The sequence below is a fragment of the Hyaena hyaena genome, unplaced genomic scaffold (assembly GCF_003009895.1).
Source record: "Hyaena hyaena isolate Hyena2069 unplaced genomic scaffold, ASM300989v1 scaffold_95, whole genome shotgun sequence".
NCBI lineage: Eukaryota > Metazoa > Chordata > Mammalia > Carnivora > Hyaenidae > Hyaena > Hyaena hyaena.
In genome coordinates, this window is record NW_024080727.1 from 2064526 (window position 1) to 2090173 (window position 25648).

General features: G+C 46.0%; 1 protein-coding gene across 1 annotated transcript in view; it reads left to right on the forward strand.

Annotated features, from left to right (window-relative positions):
- Positions 1-25648, forward strand: part of ADAMTS17 (ADAM metallopeptidase with thrombospondin type 1 motif 17) — a 335406-nt gene that overhangs the window by 297417 nt on the left and 12341 nt on the right. The window contains exons 20-21 of the mRNA XM_039235081.1: positions 14686-14890; positions 18881-19033. Coding sequence (XP_039091012.1) covers positions 14686-14890; positions 18881-19033 — 358 coding nt within the window. The remainder of the gene's footprint in view (positions 1-14685; positions 14891-18880; positions 19034-25648) is intronic.

Consider the following 25648-nt stretch of genomic DNA (forward strand, 5'->3'; position numbering starts at 1 on the left):
AAGTGGGGCACTGAACTGACTGAGCTACCCAAGTGTCCGATCACTTCCCATGTTTTAAGTAATAATGTATTGAATCCTCCTCAACTTCTTCAGTCCTATTCTCCTTCCCTGCCATTGGTGTGTATGCTGCCCACCCAAATTTTCAAACTTTTACCATATTTGTATATATCCACAAACAAGAAAATGTATTATCTGGCATGTTTAAACAAAGTCGTAACATATGTACATTCGTTTTGCCTTTGGGATCTGTTCATGTTGCCACTGTAGCTCCAGTACATCTATTTTCTTGACTTTGTATATTTCATCTTATGTATTTTAGTCATTCTGCCATTGGTGGGTATTCAGACTGTCTGCCAGTCGGGGTTTATATAAATAATTATGCAGTGAACATCCTTGTCCAGTTTTCTTGGGTACATGTGCAAGAAACTGTACCCATATAAATTGAATTACAAAGCCACGAGATATGTACACCCTGATAACAAAACTAGACAAAGACATTACAAGAAAACTACAGACCAATATCTCCCATCAATAAAGACACAAAAATCCTAAACAAAATATTGGTAAATTGAATCCAGCAATATAGAAGGGATTACACATCATAACCAAGTGGAACTCATACCAGGAATGCAAGGTTGGTTTATCACCTGAAAATCAGTTAAGGTAGCACACCACATCAACAGTATAAAAGACAGGATCGCATTATCATCGCAATTGACAAACACAAAGCAGTTGACAAAATGCAGTACTCCTCACAATCAAAGAATTCTACCAACTAGGAATAGAAGGGAATTTCCTCAACCTCATAAGGAACATCTATAAAAAACCCACAACTATAATCATACTTAAGGGAGAAAGACTGAATGTTTTCTCCCTAAGAGGGGAACAAGACAAGAATGTCTGTTTTTACCATTTATCTTCAACTTTGTACTGGTGGTTCTAGACAGAGAAATTAGGCAAGAAAATGAAGTGAGAATGAAAAGGGATCTGAATTGGAGAAGTAAAACTATATCTATTTGCAGATAACATGATCTTATATATAGGAAATGTCTAAAGAATCCACTAAAAAGCTACTAGAACTAATATATGCGCTGAGCAAGCAAGTTTATTAAATATGAAATCAATAGTCAAAAATCTATTACATTACTATACCCTTTCAATGAATTATCTGAAAAGGAAATTAAGAAAGCAGTACTGTTTACTGTAGCATCAAAAACAATAAAATACTTAGAAATAATTTTACAAAAAAAGTACAAGATTTCTACACTGAAAACAAAAGAAAACCTTTTTTAAGTTTATTTCTTTTGAGAGAGAGAGGGCATGAGCATGAGTAGGGAGGGGCAGAGAGAGGGGGAGAGAGAGAATCCCAAGTAGGCTTTGCATTGTCAGTGCAGAGCCCAGTGTGGGGCTCACACTGTGAGATCATGACCTGGGCCAATCTCAAGAGTCAGAGGCTTAACTAACTGAGCCATCCAAGCACCCCAACAAAATGTTATTGAAGAAGTAATGAATATCTAAATACATCCCATGTTCATGGATTGGAAGACTTAATATTGTTAAGATGGAAATACTCTACAAATTAATCTACTGCTATAACATGATCTCTATTAAAATTTCACTATTATATCTATAAAATAGAGATATAGGTTGCTATAACACAATCCCTATTAAAATTCCAGCTGTCTTTATTGCACAAACAATTTTTAAAGTTTATGTGGAATTGCAAAAACCCCTAATAGTCAAAACAATCTTTAAGAACAGGGGTGCCTGGGTGGCTCAGTTGATTAAGCATCCAAGTCTTGATTTCAGTTCAGGTCATAATCTCATAGTCACGAGATTGAGCCCCACATCAAGCTCGGTGCTGAGTATAGAGCCTGCTGCTTGGGATTTTCTCTCTCCATCTCTCTCTGCCCCGCCCCCACATGTTCTCCCCACCCCCTCAAAATAAATAAATAAACATTAAAAATAAGAACAAAGGTTCTTATCTTAGAGGACTGAAAAATTACTTGATTTTAAAAACTACAAAGAGTAATCAGGACAGTATGGTATAAAGAGAGACATAAAGAACAATAGAATATATGAGTGTCTAAAAATGTTGGTAGACTTTTGACAAGGATTTAAAGACAATTTAGTGGGTAAAGACTAACTTTTTCTGCAAATCATGCTTAGATACTGGGTGTTTACATACAAAAGAATGAAGTTGGATCCCTAGCCTATACCGTAGACAAAAGTGAACTCAAAGTGAATCAGAGACCAAAATATAAGAGCTAAAACTTTAAAACCTACAAGAAAACATAGGCATAAATCTTCCTGATTCCAGATTAGGCAATGGTTTCTTAGATATGAGAGCAAAATTACCAGCAACAAAAGAAAAAAAATAGGTGACTAGACATTATCCAAATTTTAAACTTTTGTGCTTCAAAGTCATCAGGAAAGTGAAAAGATGATTCAAAGAACTGAAGAAAAATTCAGCAAATCCTATATCTGATAAAGTAGTTCTATCTAGAATATATAAATAACACAGCTCAGTAATAAAAGGCAATCCAATTAAAAATAGACAAACCATCTGAATTGACATTTCTCTAAAGGTGTGCAAAATGGCCAATAAGCACATGGGTAAATACTCAATATCATCAACCATCAAGGAAATACAAATCAAAACCATAATGAAATCCAACAAATGGTAAATACATAGAAAAGAATGAAGTTGGACTCTTACTTTATGCCATATACAAAAATTGACTCAAAGTGGATCAAAGACGTGAATGTAAGAGGTGAAACTATAATACCCTTAAAATAAAACATAGGAAAAAAGGGGTCATGATACTGGTTTTGGTGATGATTTCTTAGATATAACTAGAAAAGCACAGGCAACAAAGTAAAACTAGATAAATTGGAAAAACTTTTATACATCAAAGACAATATCAACAGTGTGAAAGGCAATCCAAATAATGGGAGAAAGTATTTGCAAATCATATATTTGATAAAGGAGTAATTTCCAGAATATATTTTTAAAAACTCCTACAAATCAACAACAAAAAACAACCCAATTTAAAAATAGGCTAGGGACTTGGCTACATATTTCTCCAAATATGTTACATATTTCTACAAATGGGGTGCCTGAGTGGTTCAGTCAATGAAGCATCCAACTTTGGCTCAGGTCATGATCTTGCTGTTCATGAGTTCAAGCCCTACGTCAAGCTCTTTGCTGATAGCTCAGAGCTTGGAGCCTGCTTCAGATTCTGCGTCTTCCTCTCTCTCTGCCCCTTCCCCGCTCAGACTCTGTCTCCCTATCTCTCTCAAAAATAAATAAACATTTAAAAAGATACAAATAGTCACTAAGTACATGGAAAGATGTTTAACATCACTAATGAGGGAAATGCCCTACAAAATCATGAGATAATCACTTCACACCTGTTAGGATAGTTATTATCAAAAACAACAAGTGTTGGTGAGGATGTGGCAAAACTAGAACCCTTGTATATTACTGATTGGAATGTCAAATGGTGCAATCATTGTGGAAAACAACATGATGATTCCTCAAAAAATTTAAATACAGTATTACCATCTCATCTAACAATTCCACTTCTGGGTACACATCCAAAAGAATTGAAAGCAAGGACTAAAAAAATACTGTACAACCATGTTCATAGCATCATTACTCACAATAGCCAAAAGGTAGAAGCAACCCAAAGTGTCTACCAGTGGCCAAATGGATAAATGAAATGTATTACATACATACCATGGAAAATTATTAAGCCTTAAGAAGGAGGAAATTCTGACACCTGCTGCCATAGGGATGAAACTTGAAGAAAATTGTGCTAAATAAACTCTTCATGGAAGGGCAAATATCATCTGACTCCACCTATTATCAGTTGTATCCTGTAAGTTGTCATAGAGACAGAAAGGATGATGGCTGCCAGGGGCTGGAGGGAAATGGGCATAGGTAGTTATTGTTTAGGGAGTCCAGTTTCAGTTCCTTTATTGGAAGAAGACAAGTTCGGAAGATAGTGGTGATAGCTGTATGACAGTGTGAATGTAGTGAATGCCACTGAACTACACACGTAAAAGTGGTTAAAATGTTAAACTTTATGTTACGTGTCTTTTGCCACCTTAAACCAAACTACAATGAGATACCACTTTACACCCACTAGGATGACTATAATCAAAAAGACAGAAAATAGCAAAAATGTATAAGGATGTGGAGCACTTAAAACCTTCATTAACTACCGAAGGAATGTAGAATGGTGCAGCTGCTTTGGAAAAGTCTGGCATTCCTTAAATTGTTAAACATGGAGTTAACATATCATCCAGCAATTCCATATACCCAAGAGAAATGAGAACAGCCATCCACACAAAAATTATACACAGATGTTCATTGTAGTATGATTCATAATAGCCAAAACATGGAAACAGCCCAAATGCCCATCAGCTGATGAGCTGATAAATGAAACATGGTATATCCATGCAATCACATATTATTCAGCAATAAAAGGGAATTAAGTACTGCTACAGGCTACAACATACATGACTCTTGGAAACATTATGCTAAAAAAAGAAGCCAGCCACAAAGAACCACATGTGATAGGATTCCATACATATGAAATGTCCAGGAGAGGCAAATCTATAAAGATAGAAAGTAGATCTGAGAGGGATGGGAAATAGGAGATGTGGAAGATGGCAGCTGAGGCATAAATATTTCTTTTGGGGGTAACTAAAGCATTCTAAAATCTATTTTGGCAGTGGTTTCACACCCCTGAATATATTGAATTGTCTTCCTTACATGGATGAATTATATGGTGTGTGAATTGTTAAAATGATTCTTCCACTTACTAATGTGTGACCTTGGGCAAGACACTTAACCTCTCTGTGCCTCAATTTCCCCACCTGTAGGATGGCTTTATATAGGACCATTGTAAGGATCAAATAAGTTGAATCATGTCTGGCGCTGAGAACATTGCCTGGCACAAAGGAAGCCCTCAAAAAGGATTAGCTGATATAATATCTAGAGAAACCATTTTTTCAATAAGAGTTTTATTTGAATTCCAATGTATTTGGCATACAATGTTATATTAGTTTCAGGTGTGCAATATAGTGATTCAACAGTTCTGTACATTACTTAGCACTCATCATGATAAGTATACTTTTTAATCCCCATCACCTATTTTGCCCATCCCCCCCACTTCTCCTAGAAAGTCTTTTTTTTTTTTAGTTTATTTTTGAGAAAGAAAGAGAGCACAAATGGTGGAGGAGCAGAGAGAGAGGGAGACAGAGGATCTGAAGCAGGCTCTGCACTGACAGCACAGTGCCAGATGCAGGGCTTGAACTCATGAACTGTGTGATCATGACCTGAGCCAACGTCAGACACTTAACCGCACTCGGGCTCCCTGAGAAACCATTTTTAACACATTTTCCCTAAGTGTGGAAGTCTGTCCTTCCTTCCTTTACCCCTTCCTCTCTCCCTTCTATCTCCCCTTCCTCTTTTTTGCCTTCCTTTCCCCAGCAAATAAGAACTAACCACAGTGATTCAAAGACCCCTTCAGGAAAATGTGGAAAGTTCTCAGACCCCCGCCAATCACCCATCTTGGTTCTCAGGGCTACACTCATATCCTCAAGCCCAGAAAAGCTCACATTCACAGACTAGCATATTCGTTCCTCATTATGCCCTTCAGGTTTTCATTTCCTCCTTTAAAAAACAAATATGTGAATAATATTACTTTTCGGGGGAATGTGTATGAGAACTCATAATTCTCAAGTCGTAGATGGAGAAATGCTGAGCTGGAGCTGAACGTGCAACTATAAAGCATCACCCTGGTCCCCCCGGGAGAGCATGACAGCTGGGCCCACGCAGCCCCTGTTGTCCCTCCTCACCCCGCGCCTTCTTTCACAGACATCTGTTCAATAAAAGCAGCCATGTATCTTCAGAGACTATAAATGACACATGTTAAAGTCGTGTTTCGATTGTTTTCTTAACGGAGTTGTTGGCTGTAATCTGGCTGGAGCTGTAAGAGCGACTCGGGCAGATGGGAGTCTGATGCTGCCTGAGGGTCCTCCCTGGTGTTTTTGGGAGAGAGCCGGGAGGTCCAGCGTTTGGCCAGGAGGCCTCTGCCATGTCTCCTGACCCCCAGGCATGCAGCACATGCGGTGGCCACAGCTTCAGGTGTGCTGGGAAAGGCCTTGTCATCCGTGGGAAGGCAGAACAAGGTGTTTGTGTTTCCTTGGCTGCACCCTCACAGCCCAATGGACAGCACCCTGCACTGGGGAGGAGGGGAAGAGACCCACATCCCTGGCGGCCTCCCTCATGCCAGCCATCTCCCCGGGAGCTTACCTGTGTGCATTTGTCCTCGGGGCCTGGACCATGTAAGCAGAGATCACCTGAGCCAACCCACCACCAAAGCCTGTGAGAGGAGAGCTACTACCGACATTGTACAGAGGAGAAAACTGAGGCTTGAGTACTGACGTGCCTAAGGACACACAGTGACGAGTCAGTGAAGACTTGAGTCCAGTTCCTGAATGTGGGCTTCTGAGAATTTGAGAATGTCTGACTGAAATATGTGGGCCCCTTTGACTTACAGACATCATGATGAGATCGGTCAGGTGTACCATAACCAGAAGCATAATTGTATAAGTGAAAAAGCCTTGCTGGTTGTTCCTTTTTCTGGCTCCTTATCCCAGTCATAGGTGCTTGCATTCCCAACCCCAGTCCTCCATCCTATTTTCTCCCTGTAGAAGTTCCTTGGGTGAGTTCTTACCTTGCTTTGTACCATGACCTTCTTGCTGATGACTCCCAACCCTGTGTCTCCACCCCAGACCACACCCTTAAACTCCAGAACTTCCCAGCACCTTGAACTCAGACCCTTCCCAACACCACTCAGCTGCCCAGTGGCTGCCTCAACCTGACCCTCTCAAAGTGGTGCCCACCCTTCTGCCCCCAGTACAAGTCCTCTCCCCATGTTCTCCCTTGCAGTGGAGGTACTATCGGCATCCTCTGTGCCCATTGGAATCCTGAGCTTGACTCTTGCCCCCTTTATCTCCTTGACCCCACATACCCAAAGCCCTGTCAACTGCACTCTTAAATAGTCTTATATCTGTTTTCCATTTCTCCACTACTGCTTTGGTGAAAGCCATCATCTTGCCCCAGATGATTGGTACCTGAGATACTCTCTCAGCCTCTCTTCCACCCACCCTTAAGTACCCTTCAAGAGCCAGCCATCCCCAACCAGGCAGCTGCTTGCCCTCTTTCTCTCCCCCCGCCCCTTAAATATCATGGGCAGGCTCTACTTCTTTGGTTGGCCAACTTCACATTGACCATCAGGACCCAACTAAAGCTCCATTTCCTCCATAGCGCTTATCAGATAGTGAAGAAAGTATCTGTTTATATGTTTCTCTTTCCCCCAAGGAACACACATTTGACTGAGCTCTGTGAGTGTGGGGACACTGAGCCAAGTGCCCCAGCCCTAGGTTTAGAATTTGGCATAAAATGGATACTCTCAGGGCTCCTGGGTGGCTTAGTCGGTTGAGCGTCCGACTTTCGCTTAGGTCATGATCTCGCAGTTCGTGGGCTCGAGCCCCGCGTCGGGCTCTGTGCTGACTGTCAGCTCAGAGCATGGAGCCTATTTCAGAGTCTGTATCTCCCTCTCTCTCTGTCCCTCCCCTGCTCATGCTGTCTCTCTCTCTCCTAGAAATAAATAAAAATATTTAAAAAAATGGATACTCATATGTCTAGGGGACACATGCGCTGACATTGAACAAAGCACCTGTACTTTGTCCAGTGGCTGTTCTCCCTCTAACCTGCCCTGCATCTTCCTGAGGCTTCTGAGATGTTTCCCATCATTCTTTTTATGCTGTGATGTTTTACATGTGGCATATATGATGCTATGCCAGATATTTGTCTGTCTCCATAATAGTTGCTCAGACTATCACATAACAGACAACTTATTTTCCTTACTCTGGTTAATTTAATTAATGTCGGGAACATCACTAGCACAGAGCTAGGCGTAGACTGGTGCTCAGCTGATACCAGATCCTTCTTACTAGTGCATTTTGGAGAGGCATAAAGTTGACTGAATCCCATAGATACAACACTTGTTAGTTCCAACACCTCTTTGTGTTAAAATACATCTCCCAGTATTTTAACAGTTTGAAGTTGTTGAAATTGAATGACCTACCAGTGTTCTCTCTCTGGCTGTCTATATTTGAGATTCACTTTATAGTCGACATAAAATAACTATGTCAAAAGAACCTCATACTGAATACGTCATTGTTTCCTTATAACAACTAAGTCCCCATAGCAGGGAAGTTCACAAGATCTTTACCTAGTTTAAATCTCAGCCAAATCAAGATTTGAATAGAAAGAGAATTTTGAATAGAAGCTGAAATTTTCAGAACTGTGAATGTAAGCAGAATAATGCCTCCCCCCCTCCAAGAGTTCTGGATCCTAATTCCTGGAACTCTCTTTACATGTCAAAGGGAAGTTAGGGAAATCAGAGGGTTGCAGTTGGAAATAAAGTTGTGTGATGGATTGAACTGTGCCCCCACCATATACATACACCAAAATAGATATTGAAGTCCTAGCCCTCAGTATTTCAGAATGTGACCTTGTTTGGAAATAGGGTCATTACAGATGTAATTAGTTAAGGTGAGGTCATACTGAAGTAGGGTGGGCCCCTCATCTAATCTGATTAGTGTCCTTCCAGAGACAGCTATGTAAAGACCGGGAGACACAGGGTGAACACCATGTGAAGACAGAGACAGAGATTGGAGTAACACACATACAAGCAAAGGGACACCAAGGGTGGCCAGCTATCATTAGAACCTAGGAGAGAAGCTCTCTCACAGCCTTCAGAAGGAACCTACCCTACGACACTTTGCTTTTTGGCTTCTAACCTCCAGAACTGCGAGAGAATAGCTTTCTGTTGTTTTAAGCCACCAAGTTTGTGGTGCTTTTTCCAGCAGCCCCAGCAAACTACTATAAGTTGCTAATCAGCCGGCCCTAAAATAGATTATCCTGTATCATCTGCATGGGTCTGGTGCAATCACACATGTTCTTAAAAGTGGAGGAAGAAGGCAGACGAGAACGTCGTGATACAGTATGAGAAGGGCTTGGCGGGACGCTACTGGCATTGAAGATGGAGACAAGAACACAAGCCAAGGCACTGGGGCAGCATCTAGAAGCTGGAATAGGCAAGTCTTCCCAGAGTGTCTGGAGGGAACCAGCCCTGGCAGCACCTTTGTTTTAGACCAGTGAGATCCATGTCAGATTCCCAACCTCCAGAAGCATAAAGTAATAAGTCTGTTTTGTTTTGCTCCATTAAGTTTATGGTCATTTTCTGCAGCAGCAATAAAAAAAAAAAAAATACAAGGTCTCAAGTAGTGACTGAGCTGTCGGGAGGATCTGGTTAGAAGCACTGAACTTGAAGTATGTGCGGAGGAGCCCAGTCTGTTTCCTGCTGGACAGGAAAGGAATCCAGTCCTTCCAGACTCCAGAGCCACTGAGGAAGGGAGGCCCGAACTAAGGAAGTATTCATGGGGGTTTCCTCAAGCATCAGTTTTGCTGCTTTTAAGATGATCTATGAACTCAAACTTAGCTAATAAATGCCACTGTTAGGGTTTTTAGAGGATACGGGTGAAAGCTTGAGCTGCACTTGTGATATTAATTGTTTTATGGAGTCACAGTACCTTTCTCCCATTGCTGGACTTAGAATTAGTGGGATTTCGCGCCGATGTTCACTTGCATGTTGTCCCTCCAGCACAGAAGAGCCTCCTATAGCCGTACTGCTCTGGTGAAATGGTTTCTTTCAGCCACCAGGAACAAAGCTTCCAGAAAGTCATCTTTTGCTCCCCATACTTCACCGAGGGAATGTGGCTATTTGTCAAGATGAGGAGCAAAAACAAGTCTACCTGAAAAATAGCTCTGATGTCCTGCAGCACACCTGCATGTGTGACATGGCACATGTCTCAGGTGGGCTGCGTGAGGACCCCTACAGAGATGCTCTGGGCTCCCAGGTGTCTGCACGGAGCTGAGCACCAGCGTTTCTCCCCGTCCCATCATGGCCTCCCTGGGACTTGGGAGACACTTCACTTCCTTGTCCTTCTCTCACTTACCCCTGTTTCTAACCATTACTTCTTTAAATTAAATTGTAGAGGGGCGCTGGTGGCTCAGTCATTTAAGCATCTGGCTCTTCATCTCAGCTCAGGTCATGATCTCACAGTTTGTGGGATTGAGCCCCGTGTCTGTGCTATCAGCAGAGCCTGCTTGGGATTCTCTCTCTTCCCCTCTCTCTCTGCCCCTCCCCTGCTGACACTCTCTCTAGTCAGGCTCTGTGCTGGGATGAGCACTGGGTGTTGTATGTAAGGGATGAACCAAGGGAATCTACCCCCAAACCAAAAACACACTGCATACACTGTATCGTAGCTAACTTGATAATAAAATATTTTTTAAATGTTAATTAAATTGTGATGAAAATACACATAACATTTACCATCTTAACCTTTTTTAAGTGTAAAGCTTAGTGGCATTGGGCACATTCACACAACTGAGCACCCATTACTACCGTCTGTCTGCAGAACCCCACCTCCTGCTCACATACAGCTCTGCTCTCCTTAAACACTAGCTCCCTGTTCCTTCCCACCTGGAGGCCACCATCCTACTGTCTCTATGAATCAACTCCAGTTACCTCACCTAAGTGGAGTCATTCAGGACTTGTCCTTCTTTGACTGGCTTATTTCACTCAGCGTGATGTCCTCATGGTTCATCTGTATTGTAGCACATTTTGAATCTCCTTCCTTTGTAAGACCGAATGGGATTATTCTCTTGTACATTCTCCTGAGGCGTTGTGCCATATTTGCGTCTGGATGACTAGAACCCTGTGCGCAGCTGGGAAGTGGGAAGGGAGAAGGAAGGGTGGAGGGGCAGGGAGATAGGAATGTGCCATGAGCTGCCCCATGTGTGACTTGCAGGTGTGAGGTGGTCTGTGAGAATCACAGGGGGTTCGGGAATGCCTTGGCCTCAGACAGGGCTTGTTTTGAATCTCAGCAGATCCTCAGTACATCTGACAGTAACTATCACCCTAGGGACAGGAGCAGGGACAGCCCTCTTACACAGCCCCAGGAGACAGAGAACCCCTCCCCACCCTGTTAGGGAACAGGGCAGACCATAGATCAGTTTCATGCATGTCTACATGTGCTTGGAGTTCTGTCACCTATTGCTCTGCCAGACTCTGGGCAACAGCAAGAAGGGACTTTGCAAGGGGTCAAAATATTCTTCTGGAAAGGGGAAGAGGGACACATAGGCTGTTTTCCATTCTGTCATACTTCTGCAAAGCACCTAAAATGCACAAGACACACCAGAAGCAAAGGAAAGAGGAACAGGGCACTTGGCAGTCCCTCACAGCTCTATAGGAATCTGATCCCCTCGGGTCTAACTCTTCCAGTCAGTGATAGAACAGGAGGCATAGAAGACATCTGAGGCGGGACTGCTGAACCTCTGCCAGCTCTTCCCCATCCCCTCGGCTGCCCAGATGTGATCTTTGTGTGGACCAAAGTCAATTTGCATATTTCCTAGAGCATGTGCCCTGGTTGTATGCCCAGGGATGGAGACGCTGGCACCCTCTGGCCAACAGCATGCAGGTGACAGTCTTGTGAGTATAACATACAAGTCTCTCTTTCCAGGGTTGGCCTCCAGGAAGCACAGCAAATACAAAAGACGGGAGGGGGACACAAAGCTCTGTCCACAGCTGGGGTCAGCACAATGGTGCCAAACAGGTGTCATCAACCTAAAAGCCTGACGTCTGCTCTGTGTTCACAAAGTCAATTGCAAAAGGTCAGGATAAAGGAGATCTGGCTGAGAGTCTTCTAAGTTCTCTTTAGCTTAGAAAATAGAAATGGTGTGGAGCTGAGCAGCATTAATAAACATGGAGCCTCCACTGAAAGAGGGAGAAAATCATCACTTTCTCTCCTGCTGCCTTCAGACCCCATCTGGGCCATTTTGTCCACAACAAAGCGATCCATTTGGAGAACAGTAGTGACTGATTAGAGACTTAGAAGGGAAAGGATTCAGAACCTGTCACATGCAAATTATCTCGATCAAGTGAAGAGTACACTTAAAAGGGGAACAAAAGAGTGGTCTTCAAATATTTAAGGAGGTAATCATGCCACTCCAAAGACCAGAACAAGGAGAAATGGGAAGGATTTGGTTTAGTTCTTACAGTGTCATTTAAATAGTTGTCAGGTCGTGAAATGGGGACAAGATTTGCTCACTGGCCTTTGGGACTTCGTTGTCTGGGAGAAGATAAGTAATAACAATTGCTACAAGCCATACAGGCTGATGTGTGTCAGGTGCTACTGTAAGCAACTTAAAGGCAACATGTCACTTGTCATCACACCCCAAGGTACACACACTCCTTTCCATCCCGTAGCTGATGCAAGGGATCTGGGGAGAGAAGTTTCCCTGAATTTATTCCTGGGGGCATGGAGGATGGTGATGAGCTCTTCGAAGGGGACCGAAGCTTGCCCTAAGGGACAAGGAGGAACAGTAGAGGGAGGGGTCTGGGTAGCTCCATCTTCTCAACATTTACCCCAACCACTACCACCACCCCGACCTGGCACAAGCTCCCCTCATCTCCTTCCTGGACTGATGCAGTAGCCTCTCCCTGGTCTCCTTGCTGCTGCCCTGGAGGGCATATCTCTCCTCTTTCCAAACCCTCTGGGACTGCATCTTATTCAATCAAGAGCCACAGTGGCCAGCCAGGGACTGTAGAGTCTTCCCTGTGCCCTCTCATATCCCTCTCTCTGCTCCTCCCTCCTCCCCCCTTTTCCAGCCACACTGGACTCCTTGCTGCTCCTCAACCCTGCCAGCACACTCCTCCCCAGAGCCTTTGCACCCACCATGCCCTCTACCTGGAGGTATTTTCCCAGGGAACCACAGTGCTTAATTCTCTTGCTTCCTTCCAGGCTCTGCTCACATGTCAGCTTATCAGTGAGTCTGTCCCTGCCCACTTGTGTGCTCACTCCTCACCTCCTCCCCTGACCTTCCCTACACTACCTTATTTTTCTCTAAAGTGCTTACTACCATGTAGCATCTTCTCTACTCATATGTGATATATGTTATATAGAGTCTACTGTGTTATATTCTATTGTATATCATTTGTTGGTTTACTGTCTGTCCGCATTCAGACAGATTTGGAGGGCAGGGCTTTGTCTTGTTCACTGCCACATCATCAGAACCTAGCACAGTGCCTGGCATCTGGGAAGCCCTCAGTGAATGTGCCATGCTAGGATGGGTGCATGAGCAAGTAAGCTAGAACTGGAGATGAAGTGGGGGTTGGCACCACCCAGTGTCCCCTAAAGGACTTTGCCTGTGGGAAGATACTGCTGACATTTCTTTTTTTAAAAGGGTTTTTTTTTTTTAAGTTTTTTTAATTTAGATAGAGAGCATGAGTGAGAGAGAGGCAAAGAGAGAGGAATAGAGAGAATCCTAAGCAGGATCCGCACTGTCAGCACAGAGCCTGACATGGGGCCTGATCCCACGAACCTTGAGATCATGACCTTGAGATCATAACCTCATGAGCTGAAATCAAGAATTGGACGCTTAACCAACTGAGCCACCCAGGTGCCCCAACACTGTTATTATTTCTGTACAGTAGGATAGCATAATCAGACTTGATTTGAGCAACTTAAGACCATTCCAGCTGATGATGAAGAAATGCATGGTTATCAGAGATGGCCATCCACAGATTGAGCCATTGTGTCAATATGGGAGCTCCTGGGGGCTAGGTGGACTTGAGGCTCATGCAGGGACCAAATAGGAGAGAGTCCTTTTGTGTCCCCAAAAAGGCATTCAAAGCCCCATTTGGTGTCCTGAGAAATCATGACTTACAACTGCTCAGTTTCTTTCCACCACCCCAAGGCCGACAGAGGCCATGACAGAATCAGGGTCCTTCAAAGATAAGGCAGGTAGACCGAGTTCAAGTTGAGCACTTTCAACAGCTCCATCCTGCCACAGTCCACAAGGTGCCTCCTCAAAAGTGACAGTCTCCACCCAAAAGGGCTATCCACTCTTTGAAAAGCAGGGAGTACCCGGTCCCGGTGTGTTCAAGCTGGCCCTGGAGCGTCCTTTGTCAAGGGCTGTACCAGGCTGGTTTTGTTGCAATGACAAACGACCCCAGTATCTCAGTGGCTTGTAGCAAATGGTGTCACATTATTACCGAGCTCAGCTGTTGGAACATCCCCTGCACTGGGACCTGCTACTCTCATGGCAGAGGGTAGGAAACAGGGAGAACCAGAGCCAAACCACATAATCACACTCAAAGCTCCTGCTGGGACATGGCCAACTTCGTGTCCACTCACACCCCATTGAACAAAGCACTGTTGTATACAGTGGGTGGGATATGTAATCCCACTACAAGGAGAGTGACCACTTGGGAGCAATAATTGAATCTGCCATAGAGGTGTTATGTACAGAAGGTTTTGTGTTTTGAATACGTTATTGAACCGCTCAACTCCTGTGGCTTCCGCGGCCCCACTACTTCAGAATTATTTCTAAAGTTGATTGCGAAGCTCTCTGAGTCAATCTCCCTCTCTCACAATACAGACCCAAGATGCCATGATCTCTGTCCGCAAGGCCCTCCAGTGAAGCTGGTTTCCCCACCCAGTTTTTCTCTCACTGTCTTTCCTCCTCCTGGACAGGTGGGTGGCAGGCCCGTGGAGCCCCTGCTCAGCCACCTGTGAGAAGGGCATCCAGCATCGGGAGGTGACCTGCGTGTACCAGCTGCAGAACGGCACAGATGTCACCACACGACCCCTCTATTGCCCGGGACCCCGGCCAGCACCAGTTCAGAGCTGTGAAGGCCAGGACTGCCTGTCCATCTGGGAGGCATCTGAGTGGTCACAGGTGAGTGCCTGGGCTGTCACCAGTGCTGAACCCGCCAACAGAGTGTCTGGCCCTGTCCACCACCCAACTGGTGCCTTTCTCTCCATGGTATTTGTGACTCAGCGCATCACAGTCTTTGCCAGCTCCCCAGTATCCAAAAGATGCATTCAAGTCGTCACATATTCTTAAATTCTATCTGAGATAACAGTATGGCTAAACAAGCATAGGTAATGTAGTTTTGATCATGCATACATTTCTGATAATATATACCACAGTTTGATCCCATTTTCTATGACAGTTCTCATGTAAAGATGGATGGATGGATGGATGGATGGATGGATGGATGGATGGATGGATGGATTGGTGGACGGAAGAATGGGTGGGTGAGTGGGTGGATGGGTGGATAGACAGGTAGGTGCATACATAGGTAAGTAGACAGGCAGACCAACTGACCAACTGACTGATCTTTTAATTTTATTTCAACATATTTTAACTTTAGTGTGATCAGATTGGGAAGGTGGTATCATAGGCTTTCCTTGAACTCTGTGTCAGTCTTTGTGAATTGTAAGAGGCAAGCAAATGCTGGGAGGGACAGTTTTTAGTGTGCAAGTTGGAGTCACACACCTTATGCGATAAAACATGTTGGAAAGAAGTCAATTAAGCCTTAAGTTTTAGCTTTGAAGACTGATTCTGGTAATATTTTATCTTTGGTAATATCATCCTTCAAGGCTTTGCATTGACTTTGCGTTAATGATTTGACTGTTTGGCCATAAAACAAAAAAAATAGCTAAATAAAGGGCAAGTTTCCCTCAGATCCTCCATCAAGTGTGTTCTAGGAAAGTCAGAAAGGCTAAATCCAAGACACTCTTCAGTGTGGAAAATATTTTTAAGTTCCTTTTTATTGCCAAACAGTTAGAATTATTTTGAATAAGAACGTATTCAGCCCATTCTTAACGAACAAAAAGTCTGCCTTTGGCTACTTTGAAATGGGGATTACTGTTCAGACGGATCTTGACATGTACCCGTTTAAAGACCTGAGTCTTTAACATGCCCTTTATGATATTTATAGAAAAGAGAGAGTTTAAATTTTTTATTTTTTTCTATGTCCTAAGGTTTGTGAGTTGCACATTCCAGGGACCATTTTTAGGGAGGGGAGCTACTTGCTGAAGGGGTAGAGGCAGGAATGCAGTCTTCTCCCCAACCCACCTTGAGCCTAAGGTCCTTGATCACCTGGCTCTTGATCCAAACAAGATTTACAGTTTAATCAGATCAAAGCCATACATTTTCCATTTGGATTCTTTCTCACAGAAAAAAGAGAAAAAGGTCCTTACAAAACTAACCAAGCCTGACATCATCAACTATCACCATAGTATTAAAAAGAATACCAGATTGGAAAAGGTGAGACAGCTAAAGCAGTATTTAAAGAAATATCTCTAATTTCACGTCTATATCTCTGTGCATATGTGATCCTAATGCTGAAATAGCATCAATACCAATCAGTCTAATTCTGGCTCATCCCAACCTTGAGCCAAATGCGTCTTTCTGCACATTCAACTTGGAATCAAATCTCGCCCCCATTCATGAGATGCTCACCAAACCTGTATTTCTACTGCTTTGCCACATGCTGAATCAGCCCCTTTAATATTATTTCTAGAAACAAATGGGTTTAAGTTTCTAATAGCAGAGAAATTTATTTTATCGACAATGCTGCCTTTATTCAGCCAGCAGTGTTGATCACCCTTACTGTCTACACCCCACCTACTTCCCAGCTTTGTTAGAATGAGGAGCAGAAACCAGGAAGGAAGCAAAAGATAGTGACTCTCTCCTGTCCTGGGCTTCTGGTCCTGGTCGCTGGATCAGAAGCCAAGGGAGAAACTGAACATGGCCTTCCTAGGTCCCCTCCAGAGGAAACCCCACCTGCAATGCTGCCCTTTTCTCAAAGCTTAAGGCTTCCAGCCAAGGCTGCTGGTCAGAAAGGCTGAGCTAGGGTTTGCTAAAGAAATAGGTGGACATTTCCCAAGGGAAAGGGACAGGGAACACAGAGTAGAGTAAGACAATGCAGCAAATGGTAAGCAGGCTTCTAGTTGAAGAAAGAGCCAGTGGTGTGGGTGCTGATACCAGGGAGGAGCCCACATATCAAATGGTGAGGGTAGAGCTGATGAAATGGTCATGGAGCATCACCATACAGAGAAGCAGAAGTTGAAGGTCAACTCAGGAACCCAGGCTCCCTGCAGCAGCCCTCCTGGCTACAACCCATCCTGCCCAGGAAGGTGACACCTGCAATAGACTGACCCCTTGTATCCGAAGTCCTGTTAAGCCAGTCCCTCACCCACACACAGGACCAAATACACATGGTCTCCAGCTCCCCCCAGGTGACCAGTTCTGAAGCCTGTGTATTTCTTCTAAAGTTTCTTTATTTACCTTGAGCAAGAGAGAGACAGTGGGGGAAAGGCAGAGAGGGACGGATGGAGAGAGAATCCCAAGCAGGCTCCTCGCTGTCAGCGTGGAGCCCAGCTTGGGACTCAAACTCATGAATTGTGGGAACATGTCCCTGCCTATATATTTCTTCGAAAACAAGCCAATCTAAGTTTCAAAAAGAAAAGAAAAGAACCCCACTGGGCCCCTTAGAGCTAAATAGAATTCATCAAAAAATAAATAAATAAAGCTAAATAACATTTTGGGATAAGCATTAATAATAATGGAAATATAAAGAATAACATTCAACCTCTGTGCATTTTTTCAAGGGACACAGTGGAACTTTTTAAAATCAAGTTTATTGTTAACTCAAGAGTATCACTGCCGTATATTTTGGATAAATGAAGCAAGTATGAAAACAGGCATTCAAATTGCTAGGGCTCCATTTTGGCGCTACTACAGCTCATGAGCTGTCCCCACCATAGCTCTGGGAGCCAGCAGTTGGGAGGAACCCTCCTGGGCAGCCAGGGTCCTCTTGTGTCTGTACATCTTGGCAGAACACCGCCTTCAGCCCACCGTCTTCACGAGCTCCATATTTGTTTGCGTGGCAGAGACAGGGCTTCCTCACCCAATAGATAAGAGGGAGGCCTCCCTGGATCTGCGGGCCATGTCTCCTCCTCTTGCTGGACAGATCATGCACGCTGTCAGTCCTGTCTTCCCAAGGTCACAGGTCTGCTCTGCCTGGGCTTCCTTCTGCTTGGTGTGGAGGTGGATAAGCACTCTTTGAGCCTGGGTGAGGTCACTCCCTGAGCTCAGGGGGAGCAAGCCAGGAGCAGGCTCCAGATACACCCCGCAGGTCCACACTACTTACACCTTCACTCCATCTCTCATCCCTAACTCAGTGTATCTTGCTGCCTGAGGGCATGGGGATCTTGACCTCTCTTGACGCTCACCCATGATTTGTCATTCCTCAGGCCCTACTTTGGCCCCATCCCCACATTGTCTCTTGCAGTGTCTCTCAAGAAATAAGTAAAATGCCACAGGGAACATGGCTCCATTATATCTTGTCGTCTATGCTTAAAACAGTCATCGTAGCTCTCTGCAAGAGCTTGCCACCTGCCTTATGAAAGTCACCTGTGGCCTGACTTTGCATCTCCCCCATTTTCCACCCTGAATCTGGGCCTTTGCCCCAGGCTGGCCCAGGCAGAGTGCATATAGCTGGAGGCCAGCAGGGAGGACCCAAGGGCCACACATATCTTTGCTTTGGTGTCCTCCCCTGGCTTCACCTGCTCTGCTTAGGAGTCTGGCAGCATTTGCCCCTTGAACTCATCTACTGCATCAGTCTTTGGGACTTTTCAGTGGGCAACTAAATTCCTAGTTTGGTCTTTTGGGTACCCCTGAGCACTCTCCACTCCCCCCATCACTGGCCACTTGGCTAGAGTCACAGAGGGACCAGGTGCATCAGGCCCAGGAGACCAGGATCTTCCTCACCCTTGCATCCCCAGCCCTGGGTCTGGCATGTAGTAGCGACTTAATAAGCCTTGATGAACTTGAGCTGAATCAGACGAGATTAAACATCCAACCGGTGTCTTGCAGTGCTCTGCCACCTGCGGTAAAGGGACCCAAAAGCGAACCGTGACGTGCACCAACTCGCAAGGAAAATGCGACGCGTCCACAAGGCCGAAAGCAGAGGAGGTGTGCGAGGACTACTCCGGTTGCTACGAGTGGAAAACCGGGGACTGGTCCAAGGTGAGTGCAGTGCGCCTGCGTTTCCACCCTGCAGGGACCTCCGGGTGCAGGGGCTCGGATCTCACCACGCGCCTCAGTTCAACGAGGTGGTCCCAGTCCACTCAGACAAGCAGGGTGCTCCGGATGCCAGTTGGCTCTCCTGTGCTGCATGCTGGCTGTGCCCCAGCATCCTGCGGGGTGGGGGGCGGTGATGGCCGCCAGCCATGGCAAAAGCGTCGTGAACACACAGGAGCCTTGGCTGAGGCGGATGCAGGGGGGCCTGGTAGGCAAACAATACTTCCACTCATTCCAGGACCCTTGGGTGAGGGCCTGGGTAGGTAGGGACCTTTAGTGTGGCAGAAAGGAAGAGCCTTCTTCCAGAGCCTGGCGTGCACTCCTGGGGGACAGAGAGGCTTAAATGGCACTGGAATGAAAAACTTCTTTGCTCTTTAGCCCTTCTTTTATGCATTCACCTGGTATCTGTGAACCTGTTACCTCTAAAGCCTGTTTACCAGGGGCTGAGGTAAGTCATCACATGTGAGCCCCAGCCAGTAGGCCTTCTAAAGAATCTTTTCCCAACAACTGTAGAATTTCTTTTTTTTTTTTTAAGCTTATTTATTTTGAAAGAGACAGAACACAAGTAGGAGAGGGGCAGAGAGAGAAGGAGAGAGAATCCCAATCAGGCTCCCCGCTGCCAACATGGATCCCCACACAGGGCTCCATCTCACAAAACCGCAAGATCATGACCTGAGCTGAAACCAAGAGTCAGATGCTCAACCTTTTCCCTAACAACTGTAGAATTTCTAGTGACATTTGCTAATGTCTGATTTTCTAAGGAAAATTTCTAACAACAGCCTAGAGTATGTTCGTTCACCTTTCTTTTGGGTCTTAACAACTGAAAACTCCCTGTTTTCTTCTCTCGATGCCTCTTCATTCCTTGGGCTGCACACTGATGGCCCGAGAGCCTCTGCTGTTTGCATGGCCTGCACAATGTCTTAGACATTTTGGAATTAGTTACTAACATTTAAAAACAGGATGATTCCCCCTGAAAGGCTGGATTTGGGCCCCTTTCTGGAAACCTGGCAACAGGCTCAGGCAGTAACTTTGGTTTGCACCTCTGCTTTATGGAAGGAGAGATGCTTTGGCCATTGGAAAGCAGAACGTACCCAAATCTGGTACCCAAATGGCCACCTTCCCGTGAGTCCGAATACAAACTCCTCCAAACTCTTGGAGGGCATAAAAGCCAAATGTCTCAGGTTCCATCTCACTGTCTGTGCTAAAATGCAGCATCTGGATCACTGCGAATCTGGGGAAGAACAAAAACACCTTCTTTTTATTTACTCCCTGATCAGAAAATCTGACCAGAGCAATAGAGCGAGGTCAAGAGATCCAGTTTTTCCGTGAGTGTAGTAACGCTTAGTATAGAGTTGCTAGGAGGAATCTTAACATCGGAAGAAGCCTCACTTGAACTTCATTTGAAGGCTCTTGCAAAAACAAAACAAAACAAAACAACAAAAACCTGTAAAAAAAACATTAGAACCTGTAGCCCTGTGAGAGAGACATCAAGAGGCCAAGTTACGGCTCTGACTCACCAGTTAATGTGTCAACCTGTCTGGCTCTCAGTCTCTTTATCTCTGAAATGGAGAACCACTAATACTGGCCCTGCCTGTTTCTAGAGATGTTCCAAGCTTTCGAGGTGCTGGTAGGTGTAACTCAGCACTTGGACAACTCAGCCAAATACGCATCATCCAATGTTCACACCGTCGTGTGGCACAGTCATCAGAACGAACCCCTTCTGATCTCATCTAACTTTGTCTTATCAGTAGGTGTGCCCAGCCTTTAATACAGCCATCCCCCAAACCATTTGCTAGCCACGCGTGTCAGACCCAGCTTGAGAAAGGTCACCAGTGTATCCCAAAGGCCCAGGAAAACGTAAACAAGCTGCCGACAGCTTAGGTCCTAACCGATAAGAAAACATTTGTGGGTGTCCTATGTCAGAACGGTCTGCAGATGTAGAGGGGCAGCTACCCAACATAGTAGAACGACATTGTCTGGACTCCAAATGTCCAGGTGTGGATTGGACTCAAGCGGTCATTATACTTGGGGAATTGAAAGGGTCCTAGTGGTCACCACCCCAAGTGTATCCTGTGCTACTGAAGGGCGACTGCCATGACCCCAGATATGCCTCTCCTTCCTAGCAGAGGTGGGGAGCGGTCAGTTAGGGCCTGGGCTGCATGCATCTGGCAGGGTCTGAGGGCACCTGGCATTGTTCCCCTGTGAGGTCTACCTCTGCACCTGTGCACTGTAGTCAGGGTCATTGGCCCTGTTTCATAGAAGAGCCAGTATAGATGCTCCAAGATTAAATGGCGTGCCCACACCCCTCTGAGAGAGTCCAAGCATCTGAACCCCGGTTCAGAGCTCAGTCTCCATGGTGGACACAGAAGGAGAAGTGCTGTGGAGTCCCCATGACGGTGCCTTTGAGCCACAGCATGCCCTACAGGTGTTCATTGGCTCTCCAGGGTTTGGCTTTCTCCAGCCCTTGTAACCATTCTGGTTTTGAGAACCAGATGGACACTTTTGTTTACTGAAGTACCATGAACCTCCCGGTGCTGGGAGCAGCAGAATGTCAGAAAATGAATGTGAATAGTGCCTGAGAAGCTTAGCACAGCACTACCCCAGATCTAGTAGCTCAGGCTTTCCCTCCTCCATTGTTTAAGGGCCCTTCCTTGGCTGAGACCGTGTCTATGCGGTCCAGCCAACTCCCACACACACAGCCCACCAGGCGAGGGAGAGCCTTTAGCTGGCCTGCCTCTCTATTAGCCAGACCATGGCGAAGAACACCTCCCAGCTTTCTGGAAAGTAAGGCATTAGAAGGCCACAGTGCCCACTTTTTACCACAGTCAGCTTGATCAGTTATCCCTGATCAAGGAAAGTAAAAACCAGAAAGATAAATGGAACGGGATGATCTCAGCTGCCATCTGGGGCGGGTATCTGCGGGTGTCTGATTGATGTGCACAGAGCCTTTGGGGAGAGTACTCAGCATTTGGGATGCCACCGGCCCCCTCCCCAGCATGTCCGGCCAGAGCCAGGACCCAGGTGCAGGCTCGTTCTCCCAAGCTGAAAAACTCGTTCACGGACACTGAACTGGAAGTCTGTGCATGCGTGAACAGGCTGGGAGCAAGTGCGGTGGGGCAGGGGTGGCACAGAACTCAGCTGCGGGACCCCGGCCCTGTTTGCCTCGCCACCACTCCCTCCTGCCGCGGCCATCCCTGGGGGGCTGGCATGCACAGTTACAGAAATGTGTACAGTTCATACAAATCTGCCCATTGCTTTTCCCCATTTCTTCCTCAGAGAAGTAGAAAGGATCTTGTGGGGATACTTGTCCTCTCCCCTTCTGAGTGACCGGGTCAGTGTCAGTGGATTCCCCTGGATGGATCTTACCCCGACATTTTCACTTATTCAGACTAGATTTGCTTTGCGAGTAACATCTTATCTGTGTTCTGCTGCTTCTGCACGGTCCCCTTGTTGTGTGCTTGGGGTCGGTGCACTTTGTTTTTTCCGAGTTTATTTTTCTGAGAGAGAGAGAGAGAGAGAGAGAGAACAAGCTCAGGAGGAGCAGAGAGAGAGAGGAGAGAGAATCCCAAAGAGAGAGAGGAGAGAGAGAGAATCCCAAGCAGGCTCCACACTGTGAGCATGGAGCCTGATGCAGGGCTTGAACTCACGAACCTCGAGTTCATGACCTGAGCAGAAATCAAGAGTCGGACACTTAACCGACTGAACCACACAGGCGCCCCAAGTGTCAGTGCACTTTTTTTTTTTAATTTATTTTTGAAACAGAGAGAGACAGAGCATGAATGAGGGAGGAGCAGAGAGAGAGGGAGACACAGAATCTGAAACAGGCTCCAGGCTCTGAGCTGTCAGCACAGAGGCCGACTCAGGGCTCGAACCCATGAACCGTGAGATCATGACCTGAGCCAAAGTTGGACGCTTAACCGACTGAGCCACCCAGGTGCCCCGGGTCAGTGCACTTTTAAATCCCCTCCTATAACCAGTCTCCAAACCTCCCGACATTCCAGACTTTGAAGGCTTCGCACAAGTTGCCCCAAAGGAAAGTCAGTAGAATTCCCAGGGCTGTCAGGGCATCAGTGTGTCTGGAAGCTTTGACATTTTGCATCTAAGGAAGTGTCCTGTTACTTGGCCCCAGGGTGCTGTTGAGAAAGATAAGCCTGTCTCCAAGGAGGCGATGGGCCGGCCAGTCCATGGACATTCCACAGGTGCCGTCCTGCACTCTCTGTAATAAGAAGGACCAGTCACCCCTGGAGAGGGGCACCCATCCCTTCCTGTAGCTGGGTGAGGGTTCCTGAGAACAGCACCCAGAGCCTGGGAGGGGGGCCCCTCCCTCTCCCCCAGCCTCAGCAAATGACTGAATCACAAGCGGGTCCCCTAGGAGGGACAGGCTTCACATTCCCATCCCTGCTGAGGGCATTATTACTGCTCTGCCATGTTTGAAAAATGACCAGCAGCTGGCTCCCCTCCTGGGATATTAGCTATTTCCAGATCTGTGCAAATCATTGTTTTCACCCCCTAAATGCCGGGTATTCAACCTGAGGGGGAGGGAGATGTCACTTAAAATGGGAGAGGAGGAAATCGCATTTCTTTCTAGAATAGCATGACTTTTGATCAAAAGTTGAGATGTTTCAGTTTCAAGACCAGAGGCATTAATCACCACTGAAATGATGGGATGTTTGTAATTAGAAACAAATTATTCTGCAGGGATTATAATGGATGGTGTTTTTAAAGAAAACCGTTGGCTCTCTGTGTTAAGAGTATGGCTGTTCCCTTTCACTGAAGAGATCAAAGTGACCATTGACTTCCTGGTGCCAGCAAAGGTCCCGTGGAAGGGGGCTGGTCTGACTCCAAGGCCCCAGGTGTGCCCCTTACACCCGAGCCCCAGACTGTGATGTGGAAATCACAGCACCTCCCAGGGGGGGCTTAGGAGGTCAAAGGAAGAAATAAGCATGAAGAATGTGTGAGCTGCGGAGGGAGCCCCAGGAAGTCTGGGGGGCGCCTCTCATTCAGCTGGTGGAGGCCTTTCTGTGCTCTGGGCAGGGAGATGGGGGTTTCGGCCTCATGGCCTTAGCAATGACTAGAACTTGCATCACGAGAGGGGCTTGTTACAGAAAGCTTTTCAGCCCACTCTGCTTCCAAAGCCTGCACCTGCATCGGTGGTGCCCGACCCCACTCCCCACTCTGCAAGGCTGGCCCTCCGGCCAAGCTGGGGGCCTGCAGCCAAGTCTCTGTGATTCAACCAGCATTTCCTGAGCTCCAGCTCCTGGGCGCTGGGAGTATAAGAGTGGGTGGTGACCCATCCAAGGTACAGACCACCAGGAAGCCACCTGCAGAATGCCACCCTGGGTCCCACTGGGCCAGTATGAACACAGTGCTAGGGGACCCAGGCAGCCTCTACCTGGGAAAGCTGTGGATGGGGATGCTAGCGGAGGGTGACACTGTTTCTGTTGGGACCAGTGACAGTGCCCCCCGACATACACCAGTGCTTTAAAATGTACAAAGCACATTCACTCATCTTATCTACCCTATTCCCATTTTACAGAGGAGAAAACTGACTCAGAGTGGTGATGTGGCTTTTTTCCCCAGAGTCACACAGCTAGAAAATGGCAGGGCTAAGGGTCTGGTCCCTGCCTTCTGGCTCTTAATTCACCTTTTCTTCCAGGTGCATAATAATGTCGGAGGCTTAGATTCCTAACCTGAAACAGGAAGGAGTTGAACTATGCCTACAGCTATAACCGTCATAGGCATAGGCATAGACTTGGTGTAAAGTCAAGTATCTACCCGCTAGTGTTTTGTTTTGTTTTTTTTTTCAATTATTCATTTATGTTTTTTTAAATGTTTATTTATTTCTAGGAGACAGAGAGAGAGACAGCGTGAGCAGGGGAGGGTCAGAGAGAGAGGGAGTCACAGACTGNGCAGGGGAGGGTCAGAGAGAGAGGGAGTCACAGACTGAAACAGGCTCCAGGCTCTGAGCTGGCAGTCAGCACAGAGCCTGACGCGGGGCTCGAACCCACGAACCGTGAGATCATGACCTAAGTGAAAGTCGGACGCTTAACCAACTAAGCCACCCAGGCACCCCTCAATTATTTATTTTTGAGAGAGTGCAAGTGAGGGAGAGGCAGAGAGAGGGGGACAGAGGATCTGAAGCGGGCTCTGCACTAACAGCACAGAGCCTGATGCAGGGCTCAAATTCATGAACCGTGAGATCATGACCTGAGCCAAAGGCGGACACTCAACCAACTGAGCCACCCTCACCCCCCCAAAAAACAAGTAAAGTCAAGTATCTCCCTGCTCCCTCTCCACACCACCCCCCATTTAAACCTGCTCCTCCTAGGGCTTTGTATCAGTCATTCACATAATGCAAATTTCTTGCCTCTAAAGTCCTGCATGTTGTCTATCCTTATTTGTGAAATAAAAAGTTGAGTCCTTATTAAAAGAAACTTGCACATCAAAGAGCAAGTTTGTGAGACACTGGGGATATCAGGGCCCTTCTCTGGGGGCTGTGAAACCGTACCACACAGGCAGCCAGCACACTGCATGATGATAGAGATAAGCCAATCCTCCATT